This window comes from Apteryx rowi, unplaced genomic scaffold (genome assembly GCF_003343035.1).
Source record: "Apteryx rowi isolate R43461 unplaced genomic scaffold, aptRow1 scaffold_387, whole genome shotgun sequence".
Classification (NCBI taxonomy): domain Eukaryota; kingdom Metazoa; phylum Chordata; class Aves; order Apterygiformes; family Apterygidae; genus Apteryx; species Apteryx rowi.
This window is the reverse complement of record NW_020450385.1, coordinates 172,972-189,760: the sequence shown is the minus strand read 5'-3', so window position 1 is coordinate 189,760 and position 16,789 is coordinate 172,972. Positions and strand designations below refer to the sequence as shown.

Here is a 16,789-nt window from a genome sequence, read left to right as displayed (position 1 = left end):
CCGCGGGCGCAGCCGGCGCGCGCTCACCTTGCACGCGGCCGAACACCTCGTAGTCCACCGACTTGAGCGCGCCGGGGGCCCTCGCCAGGCCGGACATGGCGGCGGCTGGGGCGGGGGGGCCGCTACCGCGCTGCTCTCCGGGCCGCGGCCGAGCGGGGTGCGGACGGCAGCGCGCGAGGCTCAAGCTTTCCGCGAAGGCGGCCGCTCGCCTACGCCGTGGCCCAAACCGACCCCGCACCCGCCCAGCGGTGGGGGGGGGGGAGAGGACACCCCCCCCCCCGCAAGCGCCCTCCGGCCCCCTCCGCGGGAGGCGCGGGGCTGAGGGGGAAAGGCCGCGGCCCTTCCCCGGCCCCCCCAGAACTAAGAGAACCTCAAACCCGGCACCCCTGCAGCCCGGCGGGGTTCGGTGGCAGCGGATCTGGAAGTGAGCTGCTGAGAGAGCAAAGGCCTGAAGGAGGTCAAGCCCCATGCAGTAGGCACATACGCGCAACTGAATTACCCTGCTAGAGCTGCTCACGCAGGTAACTGACACCAGCTTTTTTTTTTTTTTTTTTTTAAAGAATTCCTGAAAGTTAAAAAAATATACTTGCAGTAAAAGTGCCCGAACCGAGGTGATTTTGGCTGATAAGATAGAGAATCAACTATTAGAGGGCTAAACATACCACTGGAATACAAAATTTACCTTGGCTTCATCAGGGAGAGAGGCCTACGTGACTGACTTGTCACCTTTGTTCTTTGAGACCATCGCTTCAGCTTTCACCCCAGGCTTTAAAAGCTCATTTCTATGGCCCCCTCCTGCGCCAGGGTGTACAGCGAAGCCAGCAAGGAGCCGGGCTGCTCAGCTGGAGCAGCAGGGCTTGGAGAGAAGGAAGACCCTTACCTCACACAAACAAACCTTCACAGTGTAACATCCTTAAAAAAAAAAAAGTCTCTTTAGGCCAAATTCTATATTGAAAAAGTTCAACAAACCTTCTTTAGAAGATTAACACGGCCTTCTCTTACTAAGATATAGAGTGATGGGCTGACTTTATTGTCTTTACAATAAATATCAAAGCAACAGTTATTTGCCTAATAAGGAGCCATTAACATAATTTTCTTCTTCTCCTAGCAGCGATGCAGCATAACCCAAAGGAGTTGTTTATATGTTTGAATCTCAAGACTTAGAGGGAAGTTAAAAAAAAAAATAGATCAAAATGTAGAAAGAAGAGAGCTTTCCTGCGACACATCAAGTAACTAGAGAAGCTACAATTAGATTCAGTGCAGAATAAATATTCAGATAGAACCAGAAATTTTTCAGTATTTTGGAGAATGGGAACACAATGGACAAAGTTATATCATTTGCTTAAAGTATATGACATGTTAAACTGCATCCTCATCTTTTACAAGGGTCATACATTTTGCTAGTGTAGCACCATTTTGTTTTAAAAGAGGAAGATTCTACAGCAGAGAGGAGCAGAAAGTAGTATAGTCTGAAAATCTTTTGTCATTTGCTGCCATCTATCAGCAATGAAGAGCAAGACAGGTCAAAAAATTCACAATAACAGCCTATTTACAGTATAAAGCATTGCAACTCAAGCCTTGAAACCAGAGTTTGTTTTGGCACAGATTATACCTCAATATCTGCAGATTCCAGTACTAGTGATGGCAGCCTTTCTCATGTTGAGAGAAACTTTGACCTTTCAATGAGTTTTCTTGATAAGACTCAGGTGTCCTCTTATTTCCACTGGTTCATTCTCTGGATGAGAATCCATTCCTGTCAGTCATTGGCCTTGAGAACCTCCTGGCTCACAGAGGTATTCTGATCAGCTGTCCTCCCACTGCTGTTGTCTTTTTCAGAAGTCAGTTTAAGGTTTTTGGATTTGCGCATCTTTCCTCTCTTTCCCTAGATGAGCCTGAATTCCTCATTACTTCATGACAAAGAATATTAGAGACATCTTGCAAAGATTGAAGAACTCTGCAAGATGATACCATGAGACCCTTTATTTATTTATTTTTTTTTAGAGTCCAAGTAGTCAGTGTGAGTGATCATACTGTATTCAAATATACTCTAAATAGCAAGAGAACCTTAGCATATATTATCTAGAAATGTAGGCAGTCTGTATGAAACCAATGAAGTTCTGAATTTTATTTCCCCTCTTTCAGCTGTTTGCTCTAGGGTAGTGATGTTGGCCTAAAAAGAATCACCTGGTTGTGTTTCCTAAAGCTGTAGCCAGTTCTAAAAAAAACCCACATGCACCTGCATCTGTTAAGGCATAAGATATATTCCTTGATCCTCCTGCAGAGGAATGTCAATGATTATCAAAACTTCCTCCAATTAACATTAGGATGAACAGAACATGTTCTTCCATAACTTCTCTAGATCTGTCTGGAGATGAAGTACAGTGACTCTCATACTGCTGCCACTGAATTTAGTGATTACCAGGCATTGGATTAAGTTTGCTACTCAGTAGATAAGGGTGACCATTTTATTACTAAGACAAAGTAACCATCACATTTAATACCTATCCATGAGAAATCCCAGGCTGTAGGGAATCCAAGTGATGAGCATTATATTGCTGATTTTCCCAGGCCTTTGCTATGCTCAGAGCAGGTACTTTTAAGATTCATCTCCTATTTCTACATAGGAATTTTAATTTTACTGCAAGTTTTCCTTTCTGATCACTACATATCCTTGTTAATTCAAGTCCATGTTAGCCAGCTTCCATTCCTGTATGTCTTTTTCAGAAAAAATTTTCATGTTTATTTGTATTCTCACTTCTGATACACAGTTTGACTTTCATTCCCAGCATGCTGTCATCTAGCTAGAACTGTACATTGCAACATAAGTTTGTACAGACAGGCTCCTTTTTCCTGAGAGCTGCCTGGGAAGCTGCTTTACTTGACAGCTGATCTAATTAGTTGCTTAAAGCTTTAAAATGTAAAATTTTTAAATTAAGGTTTGTAGAAAATTTATTCTCTCATTTTATATATGCAGACAGAGTATTTCTCCTCAAAATAGTTCATACAGGGAAGATAAGGCTAAAAGCAGGAAACGGGAAAGAAAAGGAATACAAAACCAGTGGTAAATACATGTCAGGAATAACAGAAGATGTTGAGGGATATGGTTGTCTTGATAGTGTGGTGTTTACAAATAAATTTGTGTCGGGGAGAATGGGAGAAGCCCCTCTAGAGACTTGATCTTGAGTAAGAAAGATTTTCAGTGCATTCAGAGATAAAATTTACAGTTTCTCTGGGCTGATGTCTACTGGTCTTATCAACTTTCTAGCACAGATGAACAACTTTTGTGTTGTCTACCATAACAATTTTATGGCAGATCAGGCACGCTCTGCCCCCCCCCCAAACCTTCTCTTATACATAAGCACTTCCATCTGGAAGCATTAATATTGTACTTGCAAGTTTTGTAGCACCTCCCTTCAAACTATTGTCAGGTTTTTCTCTATACTGTCAACTTTCAGCCAACAGTGCTTTTCATTGTTATAATACTATGAATGTATTGGAATTTTGAATGGGGGGTAAGGGGGGGGGAATTACTTTATTTATAATCAACAGCTGCCAGATTTGTTACTCTTTTTTGAAGCAGGAGCCAAACAACAGTTGTTTAACTACGAATATAATGGAACAGCACTTACAAGCCTGATTTTTAGAGAGCTTAAAGAAATGAGAGAAATAGTCCACTTTGAAGGAGTAGTTTATATTGCATTAGTTTCATAACTTTGGGAGAACTCAGCAGGAGCATGATTCACAAATGACTTGTCCCATTCTTGGCCCTGCTTCACCGATTCCCGATTAGAGTAACCTATGAGATGGACTAGAAGGACAATTGTACTTCTGCAAAAAAGTTTTCAAAAAGTTGTTTTTACATTGACATCTCATCTACATGAAGTGTTTGAGGAGCTTTTTGTGTTGGAAGGAAATTTCTGTCATAGGTAGGGCTAGTTTTACCACTAAGTCACCCATCTCTACTCTGAGCACTAAGCTTATAAAGATTCCTCCCAGTACTTGCCCCAAGTGCTGTAAGGATCTCCTACTGTCTTGTTTTTAACCATAGAATAAAAGAAAGGATAAAGTATTTTTGAGAATATCATTACTGGAAAACATCAGTACCTTGCAACGGTGCCATTGTAACCAAGTATCAGGGAGCAGTGCAAGCAGGGGCTGCTGCCCAGAAGAAGAAGCAAGGAGCTGAGGGTGACTACGGCACCAACGGGGTGCAGTCCCACAGTACCTGAGCAGGGGGCATCCACAGCCCAAGGCACTGCAGGGGACAAACCAGGGCCAGGATCCATCAGGAAGGCTAGGCAGGAGATGAGACTACAACATAGGTCCAAGATGCATCCAAGAGACAAGGATAGAGGTAGGTAAACCTATGACTTAATCCAGGGGAAGAGTGTGTGCCTGCCCCTGAGCTTAAATGGAGCTCTTGGGCCAAGGCATAGAGGGTGGGKGGGTGGGTGGGTGTCCCAGGTGAGGCTGGTCAGGGCAATTAGGACTTATTAGTGCCCTTAGGGCCTTGACACTGAACATCATCAATAAAATTGTGATAAAAGAATCTTCATATTTATATAGCTTTCATTTTAATTGACTGAATAGAATTATTCTGAAAGTTGCAGCTTTGTTATTTATCCTGTTTATTTCCAGCACAGAATAGGTGGAAAACCATTAAAAACCTTTCTTTCATGGAATGCCCATTTTAAGGCTTCTAGCAAGAGGTAGCACACAAAGGGCAGTGACTCCCAACCTTCCCTTCTTTGCTGTGTTCTCTTCCTCTGAGTTCACTCTATCGGACTTCTTTTTGCTTCCTATATGGCCATGATGTCACACTACCAAATCTACTTGACATCTTCCGCTCCAAAAATTACTTTCTTTGGCTTTCACACTAATGTCCCATCAGCCACACAGCCTCCCACCTTGCTGCCAGAATTTATCCTTCAGCCTCTGTTTTTTCAATTAATTCTGCTATTCACCATTTTCCACATCATTTCTATTTAATATGGTTCCTTCTCAGATCTGTCCATGATTGAATTACTGCTATCTTGCTATCTTGCTATCTTTTTGAAGAGTTTCTTACACAATCTACAAGCTATTATTCCTGACTGTTCTTTGGCGTTCTCCCCTCTTTCAGCTATCGGCTCTGTGGCTGATGTCTTTAGCTATACATTTTCTCTAGAATTCTTAATACCTGTGCAGCTATTTCATCATTCTGTTTATCTGAACCAAAGACTAAATTGGACTCACTTACGAACTGCCCCCAACTGTATTGATTTTGATGAGTGGTTTCCCAAGGGTTATCAAAGGCTCTGGTTAAAAGAAGCTACTGTGCCTGTTCCCTATTCAGTGCTGTTCCCCAGGGAAATACTGAATATCCAGAAGGAAGACTAGAAACTATGTAATTTCAGTTTGTTCTTTCTAGCTTCTGATTTTGCCTGTCTTTCTTCTGTCAAATCCAATGCTTACAGCCTACCTATTTTCCACTTTTTAAAAAGAACACCCTGCCCTTCCTGTGTTTACTTCTTCGAGCAAAACAATAAACTTCCTCCCTCTGTCAGTGGTCTTCCTCTTTTCTCTCCCTTGTTCTCTTATCACATTTTCTCCTCCCAAATTACTGCCCTGGCAATCACTCTTGTGACTTCATTTCTGAACAAGATCAATAGAGCTTTCAGCTTTGCAGATTTTCCTTCAAAATTGTGCAAGATTCTTCAGGGTCTTTGTTTTGCATTCACTACTTACATCATATCTAAATATATCAAAAGATTTCTGAGGCTTCTTTGTACAATTATGAAATAAGAGACGGCCTAACTTCCTCCCATTTTTCCCCTTTCTGCAGATCACCAGCTAAATGGCTTGCTGTCTATCAGCAGCGGTCTTCTCCTGGTGGAAGAGATCTTCTCTTACATACTAAAGACAAGATATAGAAGCCTGAAGAACAAGGCAGACCAACAGTGGGATTCTCAAAGAGCCTTATTCTGCCTTATTCTTTATAATATGTAAAACAATGGTTTGTAGCAGGAACTACTGAAGAAAAATGTTGAAAATATGCAAAATAATTTTTAATCCTTAAGCATTAGCACAAGACGAAGAAGTGTTCCTAGCACCTAAGGATTTAAGGAATACCATTCCTAGTAGCCATGAGTCAGCTTGTTCTGAGGAAAGTAAAAATCAAGTTCAATTGATGTAAAAGTGTAAATTGAAGTAAAGATTTAGGTTTCATATACCCTTGCCTATTTTAATCTTCAGCAGCACAGTTCCCAGGATAGTAGTGCTGTTACCTGAAAGGAAAACCACGCTTGAGCAAAAGCTTAAACTCTGATGCTGAGTTAATGGAATTTGCTGAAATTTGCTGCATTAGGAAAAAGAAAGGCTCTTGACTTGCAAACCCTCCTTCTCCTTTCTGCTGTCTTCCTCCAGGCCTGTAGAGTCTGAGCACCCTGTAGAAAGGGGTATTCTGTCAAGAAAGAGCATCTGAATGTAAATTAACAAGCCAGAAAACAAAGTCATGCTTGGCAAAAATAAAATCTCACATTGAAATACAACAAGCATAGGTGGAAGCTTTCTGTTGTTTTTTTTTTTAACTGTGTCAGAAACAAAAAATTACTTTGTATTGTAAAACTGCAAAACTTGAAATACAAGCATACATATTTTATAAAATCTTTGAGGATGGTCTACCTAGATAGTTATATTGCAATTATTACTGTGTTACCTAGAGAAAATTTCTAATAAAATGGTTGAAAGGAGGAACGTTGAAGAGAATTTGGCTACCCCTCTGGAAAAATAAAAATGAAGGGTTGTTGAAGGCAAGGATGAAAATAACAATTGATGAAATATTTGCTTGGTTGTTGACTGATAAAATACATTATAGATGAATCTACAATATACCCATAACACAGTCAGATGACCTGATTACAACAGTTGTCTCCTGATCCATTTATATTGCAAAGGCCCGAATCCAGCAATCTGATCTGTGTGGGAGGACCCATACACCTGTGCAGAGGCCCACTTAAGCAAGTGGAGCACTGTGCATATGAAAGGTCATGTGTACACAGATCAGATTACGGGACTGCAGCCAAACTTTGTGTGGATGGGACCTAAATTTGTCCCTCTCGTGGTCTAAAATCATGGACTGCTCACAGAAAGTAACACAGAAGTTATATGGTGACAGATAAAAAATTGTGAACAAATTATTTTACTGTGGCTAGAATATATTTTGTAGATTTTGTTTTATTTTGTGTTTTTTTCAAACAGTTATTGTAAGAGTCTGGATATACAACAGCTATGGTTTTGTGCAGCAAATTACATGAAAGAATTTTTGTTTTAAGTCCCTCATTCAATACATCCTGATTCTGTCTAAGGCATGAAGATCTATAAACTGTGATTTTCTCTGAAATCAGCTTTTCTTTTGTAAGTTAAAGTAGTAATTCCCAAATTTCTTTTTTTTTTCTGTGATCCCACTCACAGCTTGATAATTTTGTTTGACCTCATATAAATATGAATATTCAATGAAAATAAACTTCAGCCCAGTTTGAACCTTTTTTTTTTAATCATTGCCACGTTACTAGTTGGGTTATAACCCTTAGTTTGCTTAATGCTCCTCCACATAAAGATCTAAGGCAATAAATCACTAAACCTCCACTAAGAAAACCACATCAAAATTGAGTTCAGATTTTTCAGTCTAAATTAAGCTTAGAAGTATTTGCACTGCTATATGAAAAGAAAGAACCTTCAGGTAAATCAATTCTGGTTATTAATAGTGAAAAATTTTAATCTGAAAATATAATAAGGAACTAAAACCCTAGATAAAAATGAATGCCTAATATGAAGATATCAGCCCTGAAGACTTGCATCATCATTTGAAAGTTCTCTTATCTCATAAGGAGTCATTAAATAAAACATGAGAATGTGAACGGGTCTATCCGTCAGCAAAAGATCCATCTCAAACAAAAATGTGACTGTTAAGGTTATGTAATTGAGCTCTATAGCATAAGAATCAGAAGAGGTCAAGTCTTTCAATCCTGTGCTGGAGTGATGGATCAAAGAAGTCTCAGCATGATTCAACACAAACTTACCTGCTATAATGCCTGCAAGGATTTAAATTCACCAAGTATAATTTCATCACAGAAAGAAAGTATAACTTGACTTTATAAGCAGTTTGTGAACAAAAGAACAATTTAACACTAATAATGATTTAATTTTGTGAACCTAAGGCTTAGGAACTTTATTTACAAATTAGATTAGATCCTAAACTAACAAACATGTAAAAGGAACATTATTCAGGAAACAGTCTATTCTGCACACAAACAGAAGGTTAAAATTCCCCAACCTAGCAAGCTATTCTTTTTGCATTGTCTTCATGATCTCTATATTTTGCTTATTTTATTGATCAATAATTTGAAAAGTCATGTTTCCTCAGGTTTTAGTGGAGACCTCAGTGGGTTCCAGAGATAAGGTGGGAAAGGATGATGGGGCTAGGAGAAGAACTGGAGCCAAGGCCACCTCATATGTTTAGACCCAGCTCATTAGAAGTCTCAGCCTGACAGCTTGATAGCAAAGCAGATGGAGATTTATGTGATGTTTGATTTGTGAAATATCCATCCACAGGAAATGCATTAAAGCTTGGGAAAAACATTGGCTGAGATTTTGCTAGTGGTTATATTATGTCTTCTTATGCAACACACTGAGGAGGAGGAGATACAGTTGTTTAAAGCAGTTAGCTCTTTATTCCCATTGGAATATGGGAAATTTAAAAATTACCCTTCCCACAGCCACTAGAACAATGATGTCAAACTGCGTGGAGGATTTGGGGATCTATAAAAGGTCTAAAAGCAAAAAAGAGTGTGGGTTGGTAAAGGAATAGTTTATAAGGGAGGTGGGTTGACAGCTCTTACATTTTGCAGTACTGTGAAGCTATTATTTGATTCATTCTCATTAACTGCATTAGCCCACTATTTCTTCTCAAAAGCAACAATGAGAAGCCCTAATTAGTATTTCAGAATCTTGAAACGTGTTAGTGCAGCCTATGTCATCAAGTATTTCAATCAAGTCTTGCTGAATTGATTATAGCTTTAGTTCTTCACAGATAATTTCAAAATCTTAGATTATAATTCATCCTGGAAAACATAAAATGAGCTATCTGGTATTATTACAGAGATATCTGAGAACCTGTGATGGCCAAAAACTGGTGGTGATGGAGGGGTTGGAATAGCTTCTTAAAATTAGCAATACATATTGTCATTTTGTCATTTTAGTTCAAACATTTATTCTCTGGAAAATAGAATAGTTTGTTCCAAACATTTACTTTACCTTTACTTTAAATTCCCATACTACTGCCTCCTTAAATTGGTACATATGAATTAGTATTTCTGCTAGAAAATGGAAATGGAAAATTAGTGTAACAACAAAAATCTGTTCATATGTCCATCTTGCTAAAATAAAAAGGAAGAAAGCATGAGAGGCAATAAGTCCATAGATACTGTCTATATTGTAATATATGAAACCTCAGATGGTTTCAGATGATCCTTTTGTTTTTTATTCATAATTCTCTGATGCAGGACTTTGTACTGGTAAGAGTAAGAGTAAGCTGATAAAAGTAACAGTTCTTTCCTTAAGAAACAATGGTTATGCATTCATTCTGTCCCATCTCTACTCTTTTGGGATCTGGAAGTGACCCCTATTTGGTGACACCTCTGGCACCTTTGAACAACTCCAAATTCCCATTCATCCACTTCCCATTTCAAAATGTCTGCTTTTCAGGTGTTCACTTGCCAGGGATAATCAGGGTGACTCTGAGCCAATTTCTTCTAATTTCAGAGCTTGTCAGTCCTCCTGCAGCTCCAGTTTCAGATGCAGGTGATCAATCCCTTACAAATAGAGCTGGAATTTTCCAACCACGTCTCATCAGCCCTTTGGGTCTGTAGATAAATTCATGGCATGATTATATGATTTTAGAGTGTATTTGGCAATGCCAAGAAAGCATGAATCAGATTCTGCATTCATCCATTGCAATGCTACTGCAAAAGAAAACCCCTGAGTATTGTAGATTGTCCTACCACTATGTGCCTGAGGAATATCAGGTAAAGCCTACTCTATTGTCCCAGAGAGCTCTCTTTTGAGTTTATGTCTTCTCAGCTTTTTTTGTTCAAGACAGATTCCCCTTCTCTCAGTCACTCCTTAGTTCCTTCCTCCAGTTCTTGGTACTTTGCCCAGCAGAAGGGCAGCTTCTGGGTTTATACTAAATATGGTTCAGTTTTCCATTGGGTTTAGCCTCTTAAGTTACAATATACAAATGTGGCAAATATGACTTTTCCTTCTCCCTGAGGCTTCTCTGAATTTAAAATCCAATTGTTTTCCTTAATCAGAACATTCCTTCTATACTAAACTGCCCCTCTGATAGTTACAACATTTCCAAGATTGTTATGAAGCTTTAATTTACAGTCATTGTTTCACCTTGAATTCTTAACAGGACATGTGACACAATAATAAAAAAACACCAATTTACCATTCCTTGAATCCCAGTTTTAGTCAGCAGGACCTACATTCTCATAATCATGCCCCTGACACAACTGTACTTATTATCCCCATGTTACTAGGATATAAGCATAAACAACTCACCACATTAGGCCACATGAATGCTAGATAGCTCTGAGCTTGTTTCACGTGATCCCTCTTAAGGTTTGTTAATCTGCTGGATGTCTCCATAATACCCCATGAGACAAGCTGCTTCTTTAGCAATGTGCCAGAAAGCCTCCCATGCAGATTTAATGCATAAAGCCATGCAGCCAGAAGCAAATTATAAATATTTCTTTAGCAGGAGAGAAATGATTGGTTGCTTAAGGGAATGTTTAAGTGTGCTTGCCTCTCTTCCATAATTCATAAATATTTAAGTATCTCTGATCCATAACTTGGAAGAATGAGCAAACAAGCAGAGAAAGAGTGAAAAAGCCTGAACAAACACTGGAGCCATTGCCCTGGAAAACACATAACAATTATTAGGGCTGAATGCTGGTTGAAACAAGTTTGAAAATCTGAATGAAGATTTTTGCCTGTTATTTGATTTATCCTAAGTTGGGGAAACAGACTTCATACTTTTTTTTTTTTTAATAGACCTAGTAGTTAGCACACATTGCTAATTTCTTTTCCTAACTGGAAATATGCAAGACAATATTTTGAGCTAATATCTAATTCAAAAGGCGTAATACTCCTGGAGACTACAGGTATTTTAAGATGAACACTACCTGTTTGCTGGTTCAGTTCATCAGTGATATCAAAATGTACTTTAAATGCTTTTTAAAAATGCTAATAAGCACCCTGCTGTATGTGATACCCCACTGAAGTCAATGGGACTATTCCTGAAGTAGGGTACTATCAAATGCAAGTTAACATTTCACAATTTGATCCCATTTCAAAGTTACCAGATACTTCTCTGCCAGAAAGGTTGTATATAACTGGCATTTTGACAACCTGATTTTGATAAATCAGGGAGTCCTATAACTGCCAACTGGAAGGAGACAGACAAATAGACAAACCAAAGAATTGAGAACTGCAGGTGAGGATGAAACAAATGCATCTACCACAGGGAGAAAGTAACATCAGAGTTAGTCAAACCCTTAGGGTAAGGCCTGCCACAATTCTTTCTGTCAAACAAAGAGTAGCTGTATGAAACAGCAAAATACATAATGAGCAATTTCTATGCAAGTCACTGAAGGCTGTAAGGGGACTGTGTTTCCTGGATTTCCTAGAACAGCAGAATCCCTAGAATTGACCTTTGCAAGACTGCTGTCATCACATGCTCTTCTGCGGTTGGTTTCTGTTTGGCAAGGGGGTCAAACATAAAAATCCATGTGTCTGACTTATGACTAAAAATAATGTAACACCTCTTTCACCAAAGTTGACTGCATTTATTTCATATCAGAGGAATTATTCTTTATTTATTACAAATAGCTATGAGTAATTTGGAAAGAAATGAGCAGTAGGCTCAAGTCTATTATTTTTTTCTCCCTGCAGGCACAACAATTTCCAGGGATATCTCCAGGAACTTCAGATATGTAAAGGTAACAGACTATCAAAGCCAGATTCTCATGTGTGGATTTGAGACAATTTTCCCTTCCAAATCGTAGCCAATAAGACACCTAAAGCAAATAAATCCAGAAGGTGGAGAGAGAAAATAATTTGCTATAAATTAATTTATCTCAGTAGAATCTCTTCAGGGAGGAGTTTGGTCCTGGCTTTGTATGAACAGTGACTGTCTTTGTAAAAACAATAACCCACTAATTTTAGCTGTGAAAGAGAGGAGGCCAAATAATATCTTGTGAACTGATATAACTGAGGTTAAATTTAACCCCTAAAACTCTCATAACCAGAACCACCAAGAATGTGAAGTGCAATGCTGCATATAGTCTGTCAGCCTACCATGTAGGAAACGTTGTGCAAATTATGCAGGTCTAGAGGCCCATATTAACACTTCAACCCATTACTGAGTGCCGTTTTATTTCTGCTCAAATTTCTTCCCAAACATAATAAGCTAACTGAGAAAAGTTCCCCTTACGTTAGAACATGTGTACCTAAACAGGCATTATACAAACAGAACTGCATCAGCGTAGAGTGCACATGCTTTAGGTCATATTGAATGCCCTCCCCCCCCCCCCCCTTCCCCCACTGAAAACACATAATCGAGTCTTTAGACAGCCTTACTTTAGACACCTAAAATTAGCTACTCTGAATCACTCTCCAGAAGACAGTGTTTTTCTGCCATACTATGCAGGAAGCTGAAGTTCCTTGGCACCTCATTCACAAGCTGTAATCACCTTCTGCCCCCATCCTCGAAATAGATAAATGCTCTGTAAAATAGAAGTTTATGCAGTAACTGTATTTCTAAGTTTGTTAAAGTCTTTGGCTCATGAAAAATTTTCCCATATTTGGATATAGCAGTGTTTCTCAGATTTTTTTTAAATAAAGCGCAAGAGGTCACTTCTATCTCGAGATGTAATTTTCTAGCTACAAACCAGCATAAATGTGTTGTTTTTCAAATCAATGCTTTTGTTTCTTTGACTTAAAACTAAGGATTTTAATTGCATTCACACACTTCAAGAGATTAGTTAGACTGACTAATCTTACTGCCATCTTGCTCATTGTTTCTCAAGAAAGTAGTAACGGAGCAGTTCAGTTCCCCGGGGCAGGAGGGGAGAGGAGCAGCTGTAATTACTGCTCTTTAGTGTTTACACCAGCCAAAGAACTGCTACTACCTTTAAATCCTTGGAGCAACTCAGTTTCCCTGAGGCAGGGGAGCAAACGCTTCCAGAGTAGGCAGTAATTACAACTTCTTCTCAAGTCTCCATCATGAAAGAAGGGAGCAGCTCCTTGCAATGAAAATGCCCTCGTTAGGGTAAAGATTTGCAGACAGTAATTACAGATGCTTCTTCCTGGAGAAAGTAAGTTACTTCCATCTTGCCTGAAAGTTGGTGGGCAACATGGCAGCAGTTTCTTCAGTGTCTTTGGAGTCTTTCACCACCTGCTTTGGGTGACAAACTGATTGAGACACACTGGGATGAGAATAAGTCTCAGGATGCTTCTCTTTCAAAGAAGAAAGCAAATTATTTATTTTGTAGTGGGGCTCTCTGAGATATGGGGGTCACAGACCAGGACATATATGATATAGGTAATGTGAGCCTCCTGTTGGATTGAGTGTTATTTTCCAAATTGCAAAACATACAGAAGTTTGCCACTCACCAAATTCCACTTTTAACTTAGGTCAGAAAGGACAGATGGGTCACTAAACAAAATGTCCATGTAGGAAAAGTAGTTGCTTGAGAGCTGAGATAGTAGAAACCACAGTTCAGGTTGAGTGACAAGTTTCCTAAATACTGATGACAGTGCTGGTGTTAGCTGACCTAAGGCAGCAAGCCATCCAACAAGGGAATGTGTGAACAACGTGCAACTTGACATAAGCCACTGTTAACATTTGAAATTTCTCATGAATGGAAAGACTGTATTTTTTCACAACTACAACACTTAACTTGGATTCATCAATTCTCAAGATTTAATGCCAAAAACAACAGGTGGCAACCATATTTAGTTTGCTCTCAATTCATATTCCTCCTACTTAATAAGAGAGGAAAAAGCTACTGATGCAAGCAGCACAGACAGATTCCTTGTTGTGAAAGCTAGTCCTTGATCATATGACTCGGGAACCAAATGTGCTTTTACACACTGCTACAGCCAAAACATATTGCAGACTTGAAGAACAAATTTATTTTTAACTCACTTGGCAAAATGTATCTGTAAAATGCATCATTTTGTCCTTTTAAATAGCAGAATGTTAGCATACCAGAGAAAATGGTTATTTTTTAAAAAAAATAATAAATGTAATTAGTAAATTAATATACAGAAAATAGTTTGCAATTGCAAGTACTATATATATGCTTAGTATTGTAATTACAAATGGACTCAGAATCACTTTTTTCCTCATTTCAGATTCTGAAAACAAGAAGATTTCTGAGAATGAGAGGATCAGATTATTTAGCATGATGATTTTTTAATGTGTTGACCTGGTTGACTTTGCACATTCTTTCCTGAAAGGTAAGTGTTTAATTCTGGTGGAAGGCACTTGCATGTCTGAGGTACAACAGTCAGATGTGGAGGTCTGCTGCTTCAGATAAAATGAGCTCCCTCAGGCTGGGAATGCTTATTCAAATTGCAAAATACTTAGAAAAGCGTGAAAAATCAAGCTGCAGTTTTAACTCAGGCCCAAAAGGGCAGAAACTGCAGTTTAGATATTCAGACTTTCCCTGAATATCTACAGTACTAGTTTTTTCTGTGATAATATAGATATGAAGCAACAGAATGCAGCTTTGAAGTTCCTAACATATCTGCCAATTTCAATTTCAGAAAATCGGACTATAACTTTGATTTTTTTTTTTCCTTCCAAGTCTAAAAAAACTCTGTCATTCTTCAAATGTACTGAACACTTTCCCACATTGGAAACTGCTGTTTGGACAATCCACTATCACAACTGAGTAGGAAAAAAGAAGTGCCCGTAAATGTTAAAAAAGAAGTAATTTCAGATTTCTTAGGTTCAAGGCACATTTAGACTATTCCATAGATATTTCCACTTAACCATGGATTTCTTTTTTTATTTCAGCTTCTGAGCCACTTAAACCATTTACTCTTATCTAAATTTATGATAAAACTATTCGTTTCATGGTGTTCAGATACACTTTTGTTTATTCCTGTTTTCATCAGCAAAATAATAAACAAGATGTAGGTGTCCACATAGAAGTTTGACCACCACCAAGTTTCATTTTTAATTCATGCCAGAAAGAACATAAATTCATGTATAAATTGTTTTGCATAGTGTAAATATGAGGCAATAGAATGTAATTAACTTTGTTTCTTCAGTACCTGTTCAGAAAGGCTTGACCCCTCTAATACTTTAGTCAAGGGAAATTAGCAAAGTATCTGTTTTATCCTAGTCTCAGACCATAATGCAGAATAATTACTTTCACTGAAGCATTGAAAAAAAGGAGTAATTTGGTGTGCTAAAAGTGATTATAGACTTTTGCTTTCCCAAAATGTTACAGGCAAAATTCTTGATGGGAGAGCTATGGAGCAGCATAGAGTCTCCTTTAGGCCTCTGGTAAAACCATGTTTATATAATGCTGATTTACTATTACTTTTCTCCAAAAGAACATTATAGTACTGATTATTATTTGACCCCTGTAAATCAAAGTAGTGTCACTCTTCATACACAAGTGTACTGAATATAACATGAGTCCATGTCCTCTGCATTGATAATAAAAATAATGTCTGAAACAGAAGTCATATAAGGATATAGTATAAATATTTTCTGCAGGAAAATGCCTTGGGAATATCTGAGCATCATGGCCTTTGCTTATCTTACTTAGGTTTTCTGTTGCTTTCCTTCTTGTTATAAAATGTTTCAGCATTTAGTTAGCCATTTAAAAAAAAAATGTTAAGCAGAGCTAATCTGAGTATAAAGATCAGAAAACAGGATTTGCCCTTGTCAGCAGCTTTAAATCTAATCAGCTTGCAGCTGTTGTGTAGTCACGATGTAATTCTTGAGGGGAAATTCAATTAACAATTATATTTAGGAGACAGCTGGAGATAACAGCTATCAGTACTATTATCATATATCCATCACAGGCTTTATCCTACACCCACAGAAGTCAATGGCAGGACCAGGCACTGCTGAGCTCCGCTTTACTGACTAGCATTATTATTTCAAATAAACATCTTTAATAGACAGTTACAGAATCTGCTACTAAACTCTGTAACTGATTATCTCCAGTGAAGAAGTCCATCCTCATTCCACATTTTACATGTGCTCTTTTAGTACTAATGAACTAACGAGAAGGCAAGGCAGTAGAAACGACTTTCTGCTACTACGCAAATCTAAGCGTAAAATCCCTTTAATCATCTGCACTGTGCTCTGATGGCTTCAGACCTGTAGAAGACTCCCTGATTCCCTGTCAGGCTGTAGGTATTGACAGTCTCAGCAGTTTATACGCAGATTCTTAAAGGCTGTCAATACCAGTCTCCAAGGTACTCTGCCATCTATGAAAACCCCAGCCCCAGTGAGGAAGAGGTTTACGCGGTTTATACAGTTTATTATCAGTAATGGAGCACGCACTTAGCTCACAACTGCTAATATAATGGATCTGGATACCCAATTTTAATTAAAATAAATACTTTTGGGAACAACCAGCATCCAGTTCTCTTCTGAGCTTGTACAATTTAGGACAGTTGGAAGATGAATGTTTCTATTATGACCTTTATGTTTGGA

At 38.6% G+C, this 16,789-nt stretch overlaps 1 protein-coding gene and 1 long non-coding RNA gene across 4 annotated transcripts in view; one reads left to right on the top strand and one right to left on the bottom strand.

Annotated features, from left to right (window-relative positions):
- Positions 1-515, bottom strand: part of ACYP2 (acylphosphatase 2) — a 70,981-nt gene extending 70,466 nt beyond the window's left edge. For 2 of the 3 annotated variants that reach the window (XM_026074390.1, XM_026074392.1), the window contains exon 1: positions 28-515. In XM_026074390.1, coding sequence (XP_025930175.1) covers positions 28-469 — 442 coding nt within the window. In that variant the 5' untranslated portion in view covers positions 470-515. The remainder of the gene's footprint in view (positions 1-27) is intronic. The other variant, XM_026074391.1, reaches the window with a different exon arrangement.
- LOC112970228 lies at positions 436-14,748 on the top strand. The gene is made up of 3 exons (XR_003254930.1): positions 436-521; positions 11,995-12,041; positions 14,461-14,748. It is a non-coding gene; the product is annotated as an uncharacterized LOC112970228 (long non-coding RNA).
- The last annotated feature ends 2,041 nt before the right edge of the window (positions 14,749-16,789 follow it).